The sequence below is a fragment of the Equus caballus genome, chromosome 24 (assembly GCF_041296265.1).
Source record: "Equus caballus isolate H_3958 breed thoroughbred chromosome 24, TB-T2T, whole genome shotgun sequence".
Lineage (NCBI taxonomy): Eukaryota > Metazoa > Chordata > Mammalia > Perissodactyla > Equidae > Equus > Equus caballus.
The window spans coordinates 38,923,999-38,939,814 of record NC_091707.1 but is presented as its reverse complement, the minus strand read 5'-3'; the positions used below and the strand labels follow the sequence as shown (position 1 = coordinate 38,939,814).

Sequence of the window (15,816 nt, the reverse complement as noted above, 5' to 3'; positions counted from 1 at the left end):
GTGATTAGACAGTCCAGCTATGTCCACAGAACCACAAGAAAAAACAGCTCTTGAGAGAGGTCAAGCAGTGGATATTCTTTACACAGCATCTTCCTCTCCTGTCTCATCCATCTCTGCAGACCATCCCTGCACATCTCGTTGATGGAAACCACAGGAAGTCTTTGGAGTGAGGAGGGACATAGTTGGTCAGTTTTGAGAGGGTCATGATTAGGGCTTGTGCTGACACCTCTTTTTCTTTTCTTTCTTCTAGATCTTTCTCTCTTTTTCTTTTCCTTCCCATAACCACACAGAGTCAGTTCTTGGATAGTATCTTGGAGAGTGTCTCTGGTCAGTCTTCATACAGAGTATGCGTCGCCATTTTTAGTGCCAACTCTTGTAATTAAAATTGGCAGCAAGTCTTTGTTCGGAATGGCACACCAGGCTGCTGTAGGGCATCTCTGCTCCACCTGCCTTGCTCTTTCTCAGGCTTCCTTCTGCTCTACTTCTGCCTTCGGCTTGCCACTGGTTCCTTGCACCAGCCTCAGTTGTGTAAGTAACAACAGCTGAAGTGCTTTAGATCCCTAAAAGAAGACACTTCCAGAACTCTTTACTTTCATGTGCCCAGAAAGGGCATGGAGGTAGTTGGCAGAGAACTGGAAGTAGAAAAAGAGGAAGAGATGAAGAGCTTGTTTGAGGCCTAGAATTCCAGTTGTTGGCCCTCAGAATAATAAAAGGTGGTTGTTGTCACTGTTTTAGAGGTTCTAGAAATTTGGTCAAGATTCCCATTTTAATTATTTCAAGGCTGGATGATGAACTTAGTACACTACCCAATTATTTTGTTTTGAAAGCTCCATAGTGTGTGGTGGGACTTGAATTATGTCCTAATATTTAAGTAAATGAAGAGAAGGAAAAAAGTAGTCAAGGGAGACAAAATCAGCAGTCTTTCAACAAATCAAATATTTCACTTCTCCTTTATAGATGCACTTGCAGCAGAGAGGGAGAGGATAGTGGATTTGGCCCATTATTAATGCCCTGGAGGTGGCACAGAAGGCTGGTTTAATGGAATCGTACCTGGCCTCAAAGTGTTAGGATCATCTCTGCCCTCATTGCCATGCTTGAACCTTGACATCCGTTCTAATTGGGGCTCAAGTGGAGTATGAGCTACGGGCTCTCTGTAGCGTCTTTCTCACTTGACAAGCTTGTTAGCTTTAGAACAGAAACTCTGACAAAGATGTATTTTACCATCTGCTTCCCAGAAAAAGAAAGGGAAACAGTTTTGGAACGAGCGTACACAGCTAAATCTTTCCTTTAGACAGAAATGTGAACATCACCTGTGATGACAAACTGATCCTGTACTTTTTGAATGACATGCTAACTTCATGACAAAGATGAAAAATGTAACTATAGAATCTGTTCAAACCTAGAAAAGAAAATCATGTTGATACTAAGTAGCTCAATACAATGGAATTTAAGAACTGAGCATCACCAGGGGCCAGAGTGGGTAGGTTGCCAATGTCTCACTAGAGCATCAACACCTCTTATTTTGAAAGATGCGCAGCCAGTTCCATCAACATGCAGTGTTGCAATGCACTAGGTATCACTTTACCATACCCACTAGTCCTTTGGCAACTATCTGCCTGATTTGAACACTGACTTCCCTACTTATTAGCAGTCTGACTTTGTACAAGACACAACTTTTCTGAGATTCAGTTTCTTCATCTACAAAATTAGAACAGTCATAATAGTTTCATAAGGTTGCTGTGAAGGTAAATGAAAAAATGTATTTAATGCTTTTAGAAAAATGCTTGATATAATAGATGTGGTTAATATCAGCTCCTCCAATAAAATAATTATTATTATACTTATTATTATTGTTATTATCACCATGTCTTGGATCCATGAAGAACAAATCTAATCTTTTTTTCCATACAACAACTTCTTCCCTATTTGAAAAGAGCTAGACATCCTCAGTCCCAGAAACAGTCTACTTGTCAGCTTAGTTCTATGACAGTGACAAAAGAAGTTCAAGGCACTGAGGTAGGTGTCATATACTCAAGCTCATTTGGAGTGTTCAACAGCAAACTATTTTTAATATCTGAATAATGATGACTTCTTCGCCGGAATTTCTGTCCCTGAAAGAGATTTTACAGAGTATAAATAAAATAAGTCTAACAAGGAAATGGTTTGATTTTCTTTGCTGGATTAAAAAATAGTGTTTGCTCATGATGTACATAAAGTACTTACTTTTATGTGTCATTTGCGTGCTAGAATCTTAGACGTTTTAGAGTGTGAATGTGACTTTTTTCAGAATCATCCCAAATCTGCAAAGAAAGCTGGATTCCTCGTTTGCTAATAGAGGGTATCAGACAAATACTCCCGTAACTTGGAGACCACAGAGGACTTGGCCCACCCAGGGCCATCTGTGGCAGCAGTGGCACAGTGAGAGCCATGACTCCCACCAGCCGTCCCCCTACCCAGTGGTGACACTGAGGAGCTTCCTCAAGAGTTTGGAGTTCTCCCGGCCCAGGGACTGGGAGGAATCCAGTTGCCTTCTCTAAGGGGGTTATAACCCCATATACATGTTTATGATCCATTTTATTGCTGACTTTTGGTTTCAAAGGAGAATCTGCTATGTTGTTTGAGAATAAAAATCAGTCTTTCTCAGACAGCTAAGGAGTTTGTTCCCTAGGAAGATGACAGGCCAGTCTTCATTAAGCTGCTGAGGAATGAAGGAGGGTGGGGACCCCCTTTTCCCTTCCCACAGTGGCTGGCAGCAGTTAGGCCAGGCTCTGTCAGCTCCTGGGAGCCTTGGTTTGGTTTCTATGACTCTGATGTCAGTTAGCTCCTCTGCATGGAGAGGAGGGAGAATGCAGCTCTTAACCCAGTTCAACGGCGTCAGTGGGGTTCTCTTTTTCTCCTCTGTTCAAGGCTGGAGACGTGTAGAGGCCAGCTTTGTGGAATCATTTGAGGGTCTCCAGTCAATGGTCATGGCTTATATTGGTGAGCGATGACTGCACGTATGGGGGAAAAATGGCTAGGGACTCACAGTTTTGCTTGAGACTAGATCCATCACTCCCCCCCGCACACTCCCAATAGTGTTGAACTGTGGTCAGGCAGAAGTCTATGCTGGAGTCACCATGACATGAGATCCACTCCTGGCTCTGCCCTTTCTAGGCAGTTTCCCAACCACTGAAACAGAGTTAGCACTACATGGTAGAGCCTCTGAGTGGAATAAATAAAAGAGCAGTTATGAAGAACTTAGCACAGTGTCTGGCACATCGTGCTGCTATCAATGTTTCCAAAGGTGTATGGGGCCGAATTCTCCTTGTTGCTTCCAGCAAGTATCCAAAGCATCTGTAGCAGTCATGAAGGAACAATAAAATTCTAGAAGTCACTGAGAAAGCCTGGTTTTTTAATCTCTTTGTAAGAAAGGCTTTAATTTGCTTTAGCCTTCAGGTGTTGTACACATGCCAGTGCACCTGCACACACACGTGCACAAACGCATCTGTTTCCCAGGTGCTGGTGGCTCATGGGTGGATCTCAGTCCCACTTGCATGTTTTGCCCTGCAGTCTTGGTGGTGCCATTTCAGGATGAACCAATACAAAATGATTAAGCAGACCCTACATTTGAGCTGAACTCTTAGTCATAGTCTTTTCTGCCCTAACATAATCACTAGGCAGCTTGTTATGGCTCGTTTTCTAGAAAGGTAGAGAGAAATCTATTGCATAGTCCCGTCTGTACCGCCAGCTAATCCTGGGCCATGGTGGGCTTTTCAGTAGATGCTAACAGATGGTGTGAAAGGAAGTAATTCCTGCCCTGGGGGAGCTAATGTGGGAAAATAAAACTAGCACACCTGAAACAATTAGCACCAATTAAGTGCTGAATCATGGCTACTGAGCCAGTGTTAGATGCAGTGTGGGTGAGGGTAAATTGGAGGGCAGACACTGTCTCTCCAGGTACGTAGTGCTGTGCCTTGCTGAAAGATTAAGCTGAAGTATGTCGTCAAAGAAAAAATGTGTATATATATATGCACATAGCAGCTTTTCTCACATCTTTTTAAAAAATTAGATCAGAGTTTTAATTTTAAGCATTTCATTATAAAGCAGTATTATAACATTAAAAGACACATTAAGAAAAAAAAGAAGATGCCATCCCTAATTCCACATCCATAACACAATTTATCAAAGACTGTAGCTCGTTCTTAGTCTCTCCGTTGTCCAACCCAGTGCTTAGCCTGCGAAGGGGGCTCAGGGAATGTTTATGAATGGCCACCACCACTAGTTACTATCACAGATTTGCAGACACTGGCTTTATAATGAGTGCCAGACCAGCACCTCTTGCATGCCTGATTCTTTACCACATTATTGCATTGAGTTCTTGCAGTGCGAGGTGGGTGGTATGCTGAGGCTCAGCAGGGTTAGACAAGTAGGGGAGTGCTTAGGAGCATCTCCATTAGACCATCGAGACTTCCTGAGACAGTAAGGATGGAGAGGTGGGTGCCTAGGATAGTATGCTTCCCGCACCATGCCTGGACGGTGTTACGGTGTTAATGTTTCTCCTTTACCCTGTAGAAGAGGATGTTAATGTTTCTCCTCCCCCCGCACCTCCCCCCCCCCCCCAGCCAGATTCCATAAAGAGCATTCTCATTCCCAAGGTATCAGTGCCAACAAGTTCCGTGGCTTCTGCCTACCTGCTTTTCAGGTAAAGCAGGCTTACCTGCTGGTACTTGCATAGCCTTTGAAGAGTGGATCATGGGCCCAGTTGATGCAAGACCTATGAATTAAAACTGATTCAGGTTCTTCTGTCTAGGACCCCTCCCTCCTCTTTCCTCTCTCTCATTAAACAGTTTAAGCCACAAGTAGGCTGATTGATGCATATCTTTGGTCTGGGTTCACTGGATATATTCATTTTCTAGGGCTGCCGGAACAAGTTACCACAAACCGGGTGGCCTAAAACAAGGGAAATTTATTCTCTCACAGTTCTGGAGGCTAGAAATCCTAAGTCAGTGTGTCAGTAGGGCCATGCTCCCTCAAAAGGCTGTAGGGAAGATTTTTTCCTTGCCTCTTCTGGCTGCTGGTGGTGACGAGCAATTTTTGGCATTTCTTGGTTTACGGAAGCACAACTCCTATCTGAGTCCGTCTTCCTGTGGTCTTCCCTGTGTATCTCTGCGTCTCCCTCTTCCTCCTTCTAATACTCTAGTGATTGGATTTAGAGCCCACCGGAATCCAGTGTGACCTCATCTTAATAGATTACATTTGCAAAGACTCTTTTTCCAAATAAGGTCACATTCACAGCTTCTGGGAGTTAAGATTTCAGCCTCACTTTTTGGGGGACACCATTATACTAGGTGAGCCCTCAGTGCACCTCAGGCCAAGTCAAATGTAATAACAGTACTAGTTTATCTTTCTGTTGGAGAAAAATATTTCCATTCCTACATACAATTAAATGTAAATTCTTGAGCAGAGACTTTGTTTTGTTCACTTCTGTATTCCCAGCATCTTCGAATGTTAAAGCCATCATCAGCTTGGGACAAAGTAAAGCCAATCACTCCTTTATTTATTCACCTAACATTTATTGAGTGACTACTGTTTGCCAAGCAGTGTGCTCAGTATGGGGGAGACAATGGTGAAACCGGTAGTAACTACAATCTATTGAGCACCTGCTATTTTTTGGACACCAGAACAGGCTCTTTGCATACTTTATCATGAATCCTCACAAAGCCCTAAGGGAGGTATTATTATTCCCATTTTATAGGTGAGAAAACTGGGGGTAAGAATGTTAAAATTTTGATCGAAGTCACAGAGCTCACAAAAGACAAAATGAAGTTTGAATCTGAACGATGTGCTGTGGACCAGTCCTCCTCTCCCCTTTGATTGAAGGTTTCCGAATAGTGTTTCCCAGTTGTTTTCCCCAGAAATCTAATTGAGTAGGGTTTTTTTGTGTGTTAAACTGCATCATCTTTTTAGTATAATAGGTTTTAATGAAATATGTAGATAGAAAGGAATTGATATATCATCTAACATGACACCTCATGGCGAAAAACAGAAGTGGAAACATGTGCTTTCATTTCAGGTAAATATCAGCTTTTAGTAATAATGGTATCCCAGTTAATAGATGAAGATGTAGTAGGAGATCATTTTCCAGTCCATATGAGCTAATTCCTAGGCACTGATTCTTAACGGCTGCTAAGCACACAAAAGCAGAGGTCATCAAATATGAGTTGCCTCCTGATAGAAGTACACAAGGCCGCCCATCAACTAACTGTTCTGTCCAAAAATCAAATCTGAATTTGCCCAAGCCTCTAACTACAAATTCATAGGAAATACAAGGGGCAGAGGAACATATTAAATCACACCGTCATGAAAATGTGGCTTGTGGGACAATCTGTATAACAGAAGAACCAGGTCAATTAACCAGGTCAATTAATTTAACAAGGAAATTACAAGGAAGAAATAAAGATAGGAAAGAACTTTTAGATTAAAAAAGGCAACGTTTATCAATCAATTGCAGGATTGATTTGAATAAAGTGCCCCAAAAAACCCCTTTAAGACATTTGGAGAAATTTTGATACTGACTGGATATTGGATAATATTTAAGTAGTTATAGGTCATTTTTTGGGTGTAATAACATCTTAGTTATGTTCACAAGCAGAATCTTCTAGAGAGACGTGCAGAAGTGTTTATGGATAAAATGATATGATACTGGGAATCCAGAGTGGATAGGGATATAGGTGAAACAAGGTTTGATAGTTGTTGAAGCTGGTGATGTATGTGTGGAGGTTTGTTACAGCTTTCTCTCCACTTTTATATGTTTGAAATTTTCCATAACAAAAGGTTTAAAAATAGTTTCATAATTATGCTGAAAGGAAGTAGTTCAGAAGTCTGATAAAGCAAGAGGAATGGAAGAAAAGGTCTGTGTCCACATGAGACTAATCTGATCCATTTTCCACTAGCGTTGTGCTCACCTGCTAGTTAGTATTCTGATGGACCTACTTTGGGAACAGCAGCTGAGTAGACCGTGCGCTGGAGGATCATGAACAACGGAAACAACTCGGTTCCTCTGTTGAAGCAGTTACCACGCCGCACTGCCGACACATTTAGAGAGCCAGAAGCAGAGATGGTCACTACCTGGTATTTGGGCGGACTCCGCTGATTACAAAATGTTTTACCTACTCGTTTCAGTTAGTCTTCAATTCCAACCTTGTGACGTAGATGATATTATCCTCACTGGAGAGACCAGGAAGCTAGAACTCCAACCTGTGACTTGGCTGGAGCCAAAGTAGCAGAGTGGGGACCCAAGTGCCACTGTTCCTTCCCCACTCCTGACTGCTGAGCAGCCAAAGCAAGCGTTTGTATCTTCTTAGTGTGTGTCTGTCAGAGCAGGGCTGCACTGTCTATGTCAGATGTAGACCTCTTTCTGAATAGATGGACACGGTTGAATGTAATTGAGAATAAGAAACAACACATTGGACATGAAGATTATGCTAAATTAGTGAGTAGCTTGGGGGACAAATAGCCCCCAAAGTGAGTAAGCTCCTACCACCTTCTAGGCACTGTGCCGAAAGTTATAGTCTAGTGTTGGGTGGGCATCAAAGCTGGAGGAGGGAATGAGTTAGGTTCTCTGTTCTTTTCATTTTTTTTAACGCTTAAAATGTGTAGTATCCACTTAACTATACCCACACTAAAGGAATGTGAGTCTGTCTCCTTCCTTCCTTCTCTCAGTCTGCCCCTCTGTGACTTCCTTCACCTTCAAAGCTTTCCTTGCTTGGGAAGGTGGATGGGGAGCAAAGAAAAAAGATAAAGAGCAATTGGCTGGAGGATCATGTCAAAGCATGGGCACCCCAAACCAGGCTGAGGCCCTGAGTGATGTCTCAAACAATGGAGAAGCTCCTGCAACTGTGTAAGGGGGAAAGAACCCAGTGGATTGATTTTGAAGGCCTCTTGGTCTTTACAGGAAAATATGTTGAGAGAATAAGAAGATATTGATTTACGTTATCCCTGGACAGTTTTTCTAAGAGAAATGTCAGTCAAATCATTCCTCAAATGACCTTTTAAATTCTAAGGGGGGCAGGGGAAGCTATTTCTAATTAAATGTTTGATGCTTGTTCTAACTTGTATATTAATATTATGTCAGGTCTGTGATATGATATGTTCTGTATGTGCATGTGGAATATGTTGGAGTCCCTTGTGCATCGTATGGGGTTCAAATGTATGCACCTTTAGAAATTGTTTCCTGAGACAGGATGACAAGATATGTGCCCTTAGAGAAGACCCACAGGTTTTCTGGATATTATTTCATTTGTCAGTAAAAAAGAGGGGTTGTAGGAGCCAATTTCTCAAAATATCTGAGTCAGGAAACATCATTTTGCTATTTAAAATGATTGTGGGATTTGTGGTATCTCTATTTTACAAGATCTTTGGAATTTATAGAAAGCCAAGGTGAGAGGGAACAGAACCCCCAATTACAACATTATTCCTAAGGGAAAATGGGACCTACTTTACAATGCCACCTTGAGGAATACATAGTAGCAAAGATCAGGGTTGCCGACATCAGTTGACCTCATTGATACAACTTCAGGCTTTTATTGTGCACTTGTGTGCTGGGTGTGCACTCTGAGATGGCTCTCTTGATCTGTATAATGGGGCTAATAATAATACCTGCTTCATAGGGTTGTTGAGAGTAAGCCTTCGTCAAATTAATACATACAAAGCATTAAGAAAAGTGCCTGGCACAGAGTAAGTGCTCAATAAGTGGTGGCTGAGGTGTCATTGTCGTCATCATCTTTGTTAACTGATCCTCACAACAACCTGTGGTGTGATTTAGGTCTTAGGGTCCTCCCCATCCTATACATGACTGTCAAGTTTGGAGGTTACACAGAGCTGGGAAGGGAAACCAGGTGTTCTGACATTGAGTCACAAAGCATACTGTGACCCATGTGGGGGACCTTTTTATAAAGCAGTAATCCCATATTATAGATCTGTCTTTTACTATTCTTGTCTCTGATTTGTCTGTAGTAATCCTATATGCTGATATGGAAAATCTCAGATACATTATTAAGTTTAAAAAGAAAGTACCAAATAACACATCATGGTTGTACTTTAGTCCTGGTTGTGTTATTTTTAAAAGGATATTCAGATATGCTTTAATGCATAAACATTTCTGAAGCAGATAAGAAATTCCTAACAGTTATTACTTTTGGGGAGTGGGACTGGTTGTTAGAGAGAATAGGTAGATTTTTACTTTTTATTTTATATCCTTATATACTGTTTGAACTTTTTTGTTATAAATTATTTTTATAAGTTCAAAAAATTTAGAAAAATAAAAGGGCTAGAGGAGATGTAGTGTCTTAGTCCATTCAGTCTGCTGTAATAAAATACCACAGACTAGGTAACTTAGAAACAGAAACTTCTCATGGGTCTGGAGGCTGGACGTCTGAGATCAGGGTCAGCATGGTCAGGTAAGGGTCCTCTTTTGGGCTGCAGACTTCCCTTGTATCCTCACATGGTGGAGGGGGCTAGGCAGCTCTGTGGGGTCTCCTTTATAAGAGTGCTAATCCTATTCATAAGGGCTCCACCTTCATGGTAATCACCTCCCAAAGGCCCCACTGCCTAACACGATCACATTGGGCATTAGGATTCCCACATGTGGATTTGGGGAGGACACAAACATTCAGACTGTACTGGCGGGGTAGAAAAATACAACAATAACCCATCTCTGTAACGGTGTTTCCCAAACCCAGAGGATCCCCTCCTTCCAAGCAAAAAGCTTTGGGGAAGGAAACCTGGCATTCTTTAAGTCCTGGGCCTCAGATCCACATATGTATTAGCATATTAAAGGCTGTGAGAAGCTACAGTAAAGAAAGTTTTATTACACCTGTTAATATCCTGCAGAATTTTCTTTCAAGGCATAGCAGTTTTGGGAATGGTATAAAAATTCTTCAAAAGGTGACTTAGCCTTAGGTCAACTAAAAGTGGAAGAAAAGTGAGTATTTCTTCAAGAATGGTGGGAGACATGCCTGGTGGTTTCGTGGGGTCTTATATTCAGGCAAACTTGGGTCCAAATCCTGGGTTTTCCATTCACTGGCTGTCTGAGCCTTAACCAGGTTACCTAACATCTGGGTCTCAGTGTACTCACATGTGAAAGAGGAAGACTGATACCTCCCTCATAAGGGCATTTTCAGGATTGAATGAGCTAAGCGCCTGGTCCATAGTTGTACTAAGAAGTGTTGGTTTCCTTCTCCTCACTCTCGGCTCCATCGCTCTGTCTCCTTCTACTGTAATACTGCTGTGCCTATACTGCTGTGCCTTACCCACACTTACCAAAACAGACAAAAAGGATTCCCTCCATTTATGAAAGCCTTCATTTCAGGATTTATCAAAGGCCAGGCTATCCAGTAACAAGTTCTTGCATTTTCAATGTGGATCCATTTCTAAAATCTTGATATTTCCAGATACCTATTTCAAGAATGTGCCTATTATACAAGGCAAACGATCCTGTTTCTCTAAAACTTAGAGTCTAAAAGATAGAGAAATTCATTGTGTAAATCACCTCCAGGTTTGCTTGCTCCAGGCCATTCCAGGGCCCTGCACCAAGGTTGCCCCTCACTCTCATTTCCTGTGCCAGTGTTAATGCTCAAACAGTGGAAACAAATTTCAAGGTTAAATCTTAAAGTATGTGTGCTAAAAAAGCATTGCCTTTTCAAAGTAACCTTTGCATTAAGCTCTTGGAATCTAATTATCCAAGTGTTATTTGCCTCCCTAAAGTACCCATGCCTGTGCAGACTGAGTTTAAAGTTCAGGAAGTATTAACAAAAGGAATCAGAAGCAAGATCTGGCACCCAGCCTCTGAAGAATCTCCCTGTCTGCGCCCTGCCTCTCCCTCCTCCTGGGTGTGCCTGCCTGCGAAGGCCAGTGAGTAACCTGCACATTTTTTTTCATCTTGGCCCTTCCCACCCAGACGAGAGGACGGAGTGGCAGACAGGCAGGCAGACGGCGGTGAGTCCTGTTCAAGCATGCACGGAGCATACCTCCACCCGCACCCACATCCCGGACCCCTCGCCACCCTCGCCTCACCCCAGGAAGAGCCAGAGCCCCGGCAAGGGTCTGGAGGGGGCCTCCTCCCCCAATGGTAAGGGCTGCCAGCTGCGGGACTCCATTCATTTTGTTTGCAATGGTGTTGGCTTTTCTTTTCCATTGTGTTTAGATGGGAGAGTTTCTGATAGAGTTGAAGGTGTTTTGTTTGGTTGATTGGTTAGTTCTCGGTGGTCCCAAGACAAAGAAATGTCTTTTCCCAGCAGGGTTTATTAGAACTTGTAACCTGATACCCTAGCCTTCAAACAAAACTTAACATACTAATTACCTCTAGTTAGTGCAACTTACCCTTTCGGCCCTATAGGAAAAAACCCTACCTTGCTTACCAAATAGGTTTTGAAGAAGGAAAAGTGCTAAGGATTGTGGGCCTTTAATACATGGCACCTCTGACTAACTGAAAAGTCAAGTAATTGTTATCATAGCTTTAAAATAGACTAAGATGACAGTTTGTCTCAAAACAAGCAAACAGAAAACCCTATTTAAAAGATTTCAATGTTGAATGAAAGATGCCAGCAGAGGGGTCTGAGTAAAAGAGTTAATGGATAAGTTGGTCTAATTAAATATATATGAACTTGGAGGTATTGAATTAAATCTGTGGTGCTCTGGGACAAAAAAAGTCAGTTCAATGTGGGATTCATGTGGGACTTCAGGGAGAAAACTGAGATCTTTGTATAGTGTGTGGAGAATTCTTTGAGCCGAGGGTCGGAAGGCAGATGGAGGAGGCTGGGAAGCAGGTTTTCTGCGTGGGGCTGGTGCCAAGAACTTCTCCCTCAATTGCTGTGGGTGAGAGAGTAATTCAGAGTAATCTAGGCGCTGCATTGTTAATAGCCTTCTGAGTTTCAAATATTTATTCTCAACACAAGCCGTTGATTGCACTGGCATGTGAAGGAATAAAGCTGCTGCCTCTGGTTCCTGGCCTAGCCCAAACTTTAATACCTGGGAGATTTCAAGAAAAATGCTGTAGGAAAGATCAGGCTATGCGTAATGTTAATTTGATACTACACTCCTACAGTAGATTGAGACGGCCCTCTTTTTTTAACAGCCATGAGAAATTACATTGTGATTATATTAGTGTGTGTTGATGCCGAGCTTAGGTGTTTTGTAGGAGAATGGCATAGGCAAGTGCAATAGAAATTGCCCAAACCAGAGGCGCTCCCATGATACATGTGAAAGTTTAGCCTGTGCCCAGGTGTCTCTGTAAATGCAGCACGTGTTCTTTCTTGGCACCGTGGTGCAGGCAACTTAAGGATGCTCTGTAAGGAGCAACCTATACTTAATATAACATAGGTTTTTAGAGCAGCAGTAAACAATAGCCCTAAAAAATAGTGTACCAAGAAGGATGTGAAGTCGCTGTGTGTGCCCGTGCGTGTTGAAGCGGGAGGGGCACAGGTAGGGTGACAATCCTCTTCTTAGAATGCAAACCTCTAAGCGTCAGGAGAGTACAGTATGTCTTCTGCTGAAAAGAAATCAGTAATTCTCCTTCATTGTCATTATCAATGTTCCTGTGGTGATAATGCCAGTAGTTTGCCTTCTTATAGCTTTGGTTTCCCCTTGGCTAATTAATCAAAAGCGTAGATTGACTCCAGCCCAGTCAGCCAGCTTATTAGAAGATGATCCAAGGATGCCACTTACTTTGTTGCCAAGTGAGCAAGAGACGGAGGTGGGAACCATTACGATGATTTTGGCTGGAGTTGAGACGTTTAAATTTGTGACTCTCTTCAGTTGTGATTGAAAAACAAATGGATGCCATCCAAGCCACCTGCGGAGTGAAGAGCATTGATAGCCATTCTGGCCCTCAGAAGCATTTGCACTTTGGATAACTATGCATTACGGTATAAAAACATCACCATACCTACCAAAACTTTCTCTCCCAGATCCAGTGCCCAGGAATAGAATACAGTTTAGAAGAGTGTGGGTGTGGCCTGTTCTGCATGTTTTTGGAACTTCCTAGGGTTTCTTCATAAGCTAAATTGAATGCAATATCTTCTTTAATTTGGCTTTTTTGAGGTGTCTTTATGGTGACTTTTGCGTTTCTTTTTATTTCATTGTGTTTTTCATCCACTCCTGTTGTTTAGTCTGTTAAGTAGTGATCCTGCAAAGCAGACTGAAACTAACCACATAAAATAGGCACTTAGGGGCCAGCCCAGTGGTGCAGCGGTAAAGTTCACACGTTCTGCTTCGGCGGCCTGGGGTTCGCTGGTTCGGATCCCGGGTGTGGACATGGCACCACTTGGCAAGCCATGCTGTGGCAGGTACCCCACTTATAAAGTAGAAGAAGATGGGCACGGATGTTAGCTCAGGGCCAGCCTTCCTTAGCAAAAAAGAAAGAGGAGGATTGGCAGCAGATGTTAGCTCAGGGCTAATCTTCCTCAAAAAAAAAAAAGCACTTAAACCTTGCATTTCAGCTGTGTGTGCTTTCTCCTCCTCTCTGTATCCCCTCCAGAGAGCCTTCAGGCACTCCCCAGCCCTGGCCACTTCTCTGCTATCCTATTTTCTGGTTTCTGGGGTTCTGTTCTACCACCTTCTGCTGTCCCAAGTGGATGTTAAGAGAATTTGAGTGGAGCTGACCAGAAGGTCATGGTCATTTTTCTAAAAAACAGAAAACAGCACCTTAGTTGTAATGATGCTGTAATAACTGGTGTACATCCCAACCAGGCTGCTTCCATCTTAGGGCCTGGGTCAGGGGAAATAGTTTTGGATTCAGCCACTGTAGTTTTAGTCCTTTTCCTAAGTGGTCACAGTCGGGGCAAGGGTGTGTGGAGTAGGGAGGTGGAGTGAGGAGGGCATAGCCAGCAGCTGGTGGCTAAAATATAATTAGCCTCAGCCTGTAATCTTCAGTGAGCTCCAGTTTCCTGCTCCTCAGGGCTGTTTTCTGGTCTTGTGTGTTATCTCTTTCCTGTAATATTTCTTACCCGTTGGCGCTTCTCACGTTAATGCTGTGGGGTCAATTGGAGAGTGTAGCCCTAATGATCGTTTGGTTACATTTCATCTGTAGACACGTCCTAAGCCAGGAAGAGACATCACAGAGAGACTTGCTTGGAACAAGTACTCATAAGGATGACGTGTCATCCACATCATTTTTAAAAAACCTCAAGGGGGCCGGCCCCGTGGCCGAGTGGTTAAGTTTGCGCGCTCCGCTTCAGTGGCCCAGGGTTCGGATCCTGGGCGTGGACATGGCACCACTCATTAGGCCATGTTGAGGCAGCATCCCACATGCCACAACTAGAAGGACCCACAACTAAAATACACAACTATGTACTGGGGGGATTTGGGGAGAAAGAAACAGGAAAAACAAAAAAGATTGGCAACAGTTGTTAGCTCAGGTGCCAATCTTTAAAAAAAAAAAACCTCGAAGGGTAATATAAAATAGTGTTGAGAGCAAATAGATTTATTTTGCTTTAGTTTGAGACCAAGATCTTGAGGATTAAGTCAGATGTGTGTGTGTGTGTGTGTGTGTGTGTGTGTGTGTGTGTGTGTGTAGCCAGGAGTAGAAATGAGGAATATCAGGAGAGACGTCAACCTGAAGATGTTAGAACTTTTGAGATTAGGGTCGAAGCTTTGGCCCACACTTAGAAATCACGTGTGGCCGGAGGCGATATTTTTCTATTAGATTATGTAATAGATTGATTGCAGAAATGGCCCCAATTATTCTCCTCTTTGCATTTAGTCTCTTGTGATATCACTTTGTAGCTCCTCTTATCAAGAGTTAGGGTCTGTTTCCCCAGCCCCTGAATCTGGGCTTGGCCTGGTAACTTGCTTTGTCCAGTAGAATGCACAGAAGTAAAGGTGTGCTTGTGTACCGGTCCCCAGCCTAGATCTTAAGAGGCCTTACACACTTCTGCTTGCTCCCTTGGAATCCAGCCCAGTCATCATATGGACACTCCCGGCCTCACTTGCTGTGGCTCTGAAACCTTTATCATCCCAGCTGACAACGATCTTACACCAGGCATGTGAGTGAGGCAATCCTAGACCAGCCAGCTGACCTCAGACACATGAGTGGGCCCAGGAGAGATCAGACAGACAGATCCAGATCCACAGATTCATGAGCAGTAATCAGTGCTTATTGTCTTAAGCTGCTGAGTTTTGGAAAGGTTTGTTATGTTAACAGTAACTAACGGATACGTGTGGTCACCTGGAGATGATCCCTCTGTGTTCACTTTTGGGTCTATTAATGTCATCACAAATGCTTAGTGCAACTCAATGTAAGAGATTCAGTCATTGGATGAGGGGTTCTGTGAGATGGGAGGGGGTTCCCCAGTTCTTGTGATGATCAGCATTACTTTGAGACCTTTTTAACGTGTTGCATCTGTGTTAGATGCCTGGGCCTTGTGCCAAAGTAGTCAACTAAATGTCTATAGATGGGGTCTAGGAATCTGTAATTTAGAAAGCTCTGGTGATTGGCTGGGATTTAAAACCAATAATCCAATGGTCTTTTCAGTCCATTCCGTTACTGAAAGATGCAGTGATTCCAGATCATCTGTACTTAGGCAAATAACACTCAGGTGGTTCAGAGTTCATTACTGACTTGGTACTTCCGGCTGTGTAAGTAAACTTTATAATCACCTTTGGGCAAAAGTACATTACTGACTTGATCCTAGGTGGGAAAAAATTCACAGGTGCAGATTGATGGCTGGAATTGTGTATTGTTTACCATTGTATTCCCTGGGATTTAGAACATGGTATGGACTCTATGAGTAAATCTTGGGCATTCAGGCTTTGTTAGGACCCTGCTTTGAAGACTTTATA

At 42.8% G+C, this 15,816-nt stretch overlaps 1 protein-coding gene across 2 annotated transcripts in view; it reads left to right on the top strand.

Moving 5' to 3' along the window:
* Positions 1–15,816, top strand: part of STON2 (stonin 2) — a 138,549-nt gene that overhangs the window by 70,916 nt on the left and 51,817 nt on the right. The window contains exon 5 of one of the 2 annotated variants that reach the window (XM_070249887.1): positions 10,937–11,107. The exons of the other annotated variant lie outside the window; for it this stretch is intronic. Coding sequence (XP_070105988.1) covers positions 10,937–11,107 — 171 coding nt within the window. The remainder of the gene's footprint in view (positions 1–10,936; positions 11,108–15,816) is intronic. 2 annotated transcript variants of the gene reach the window in all.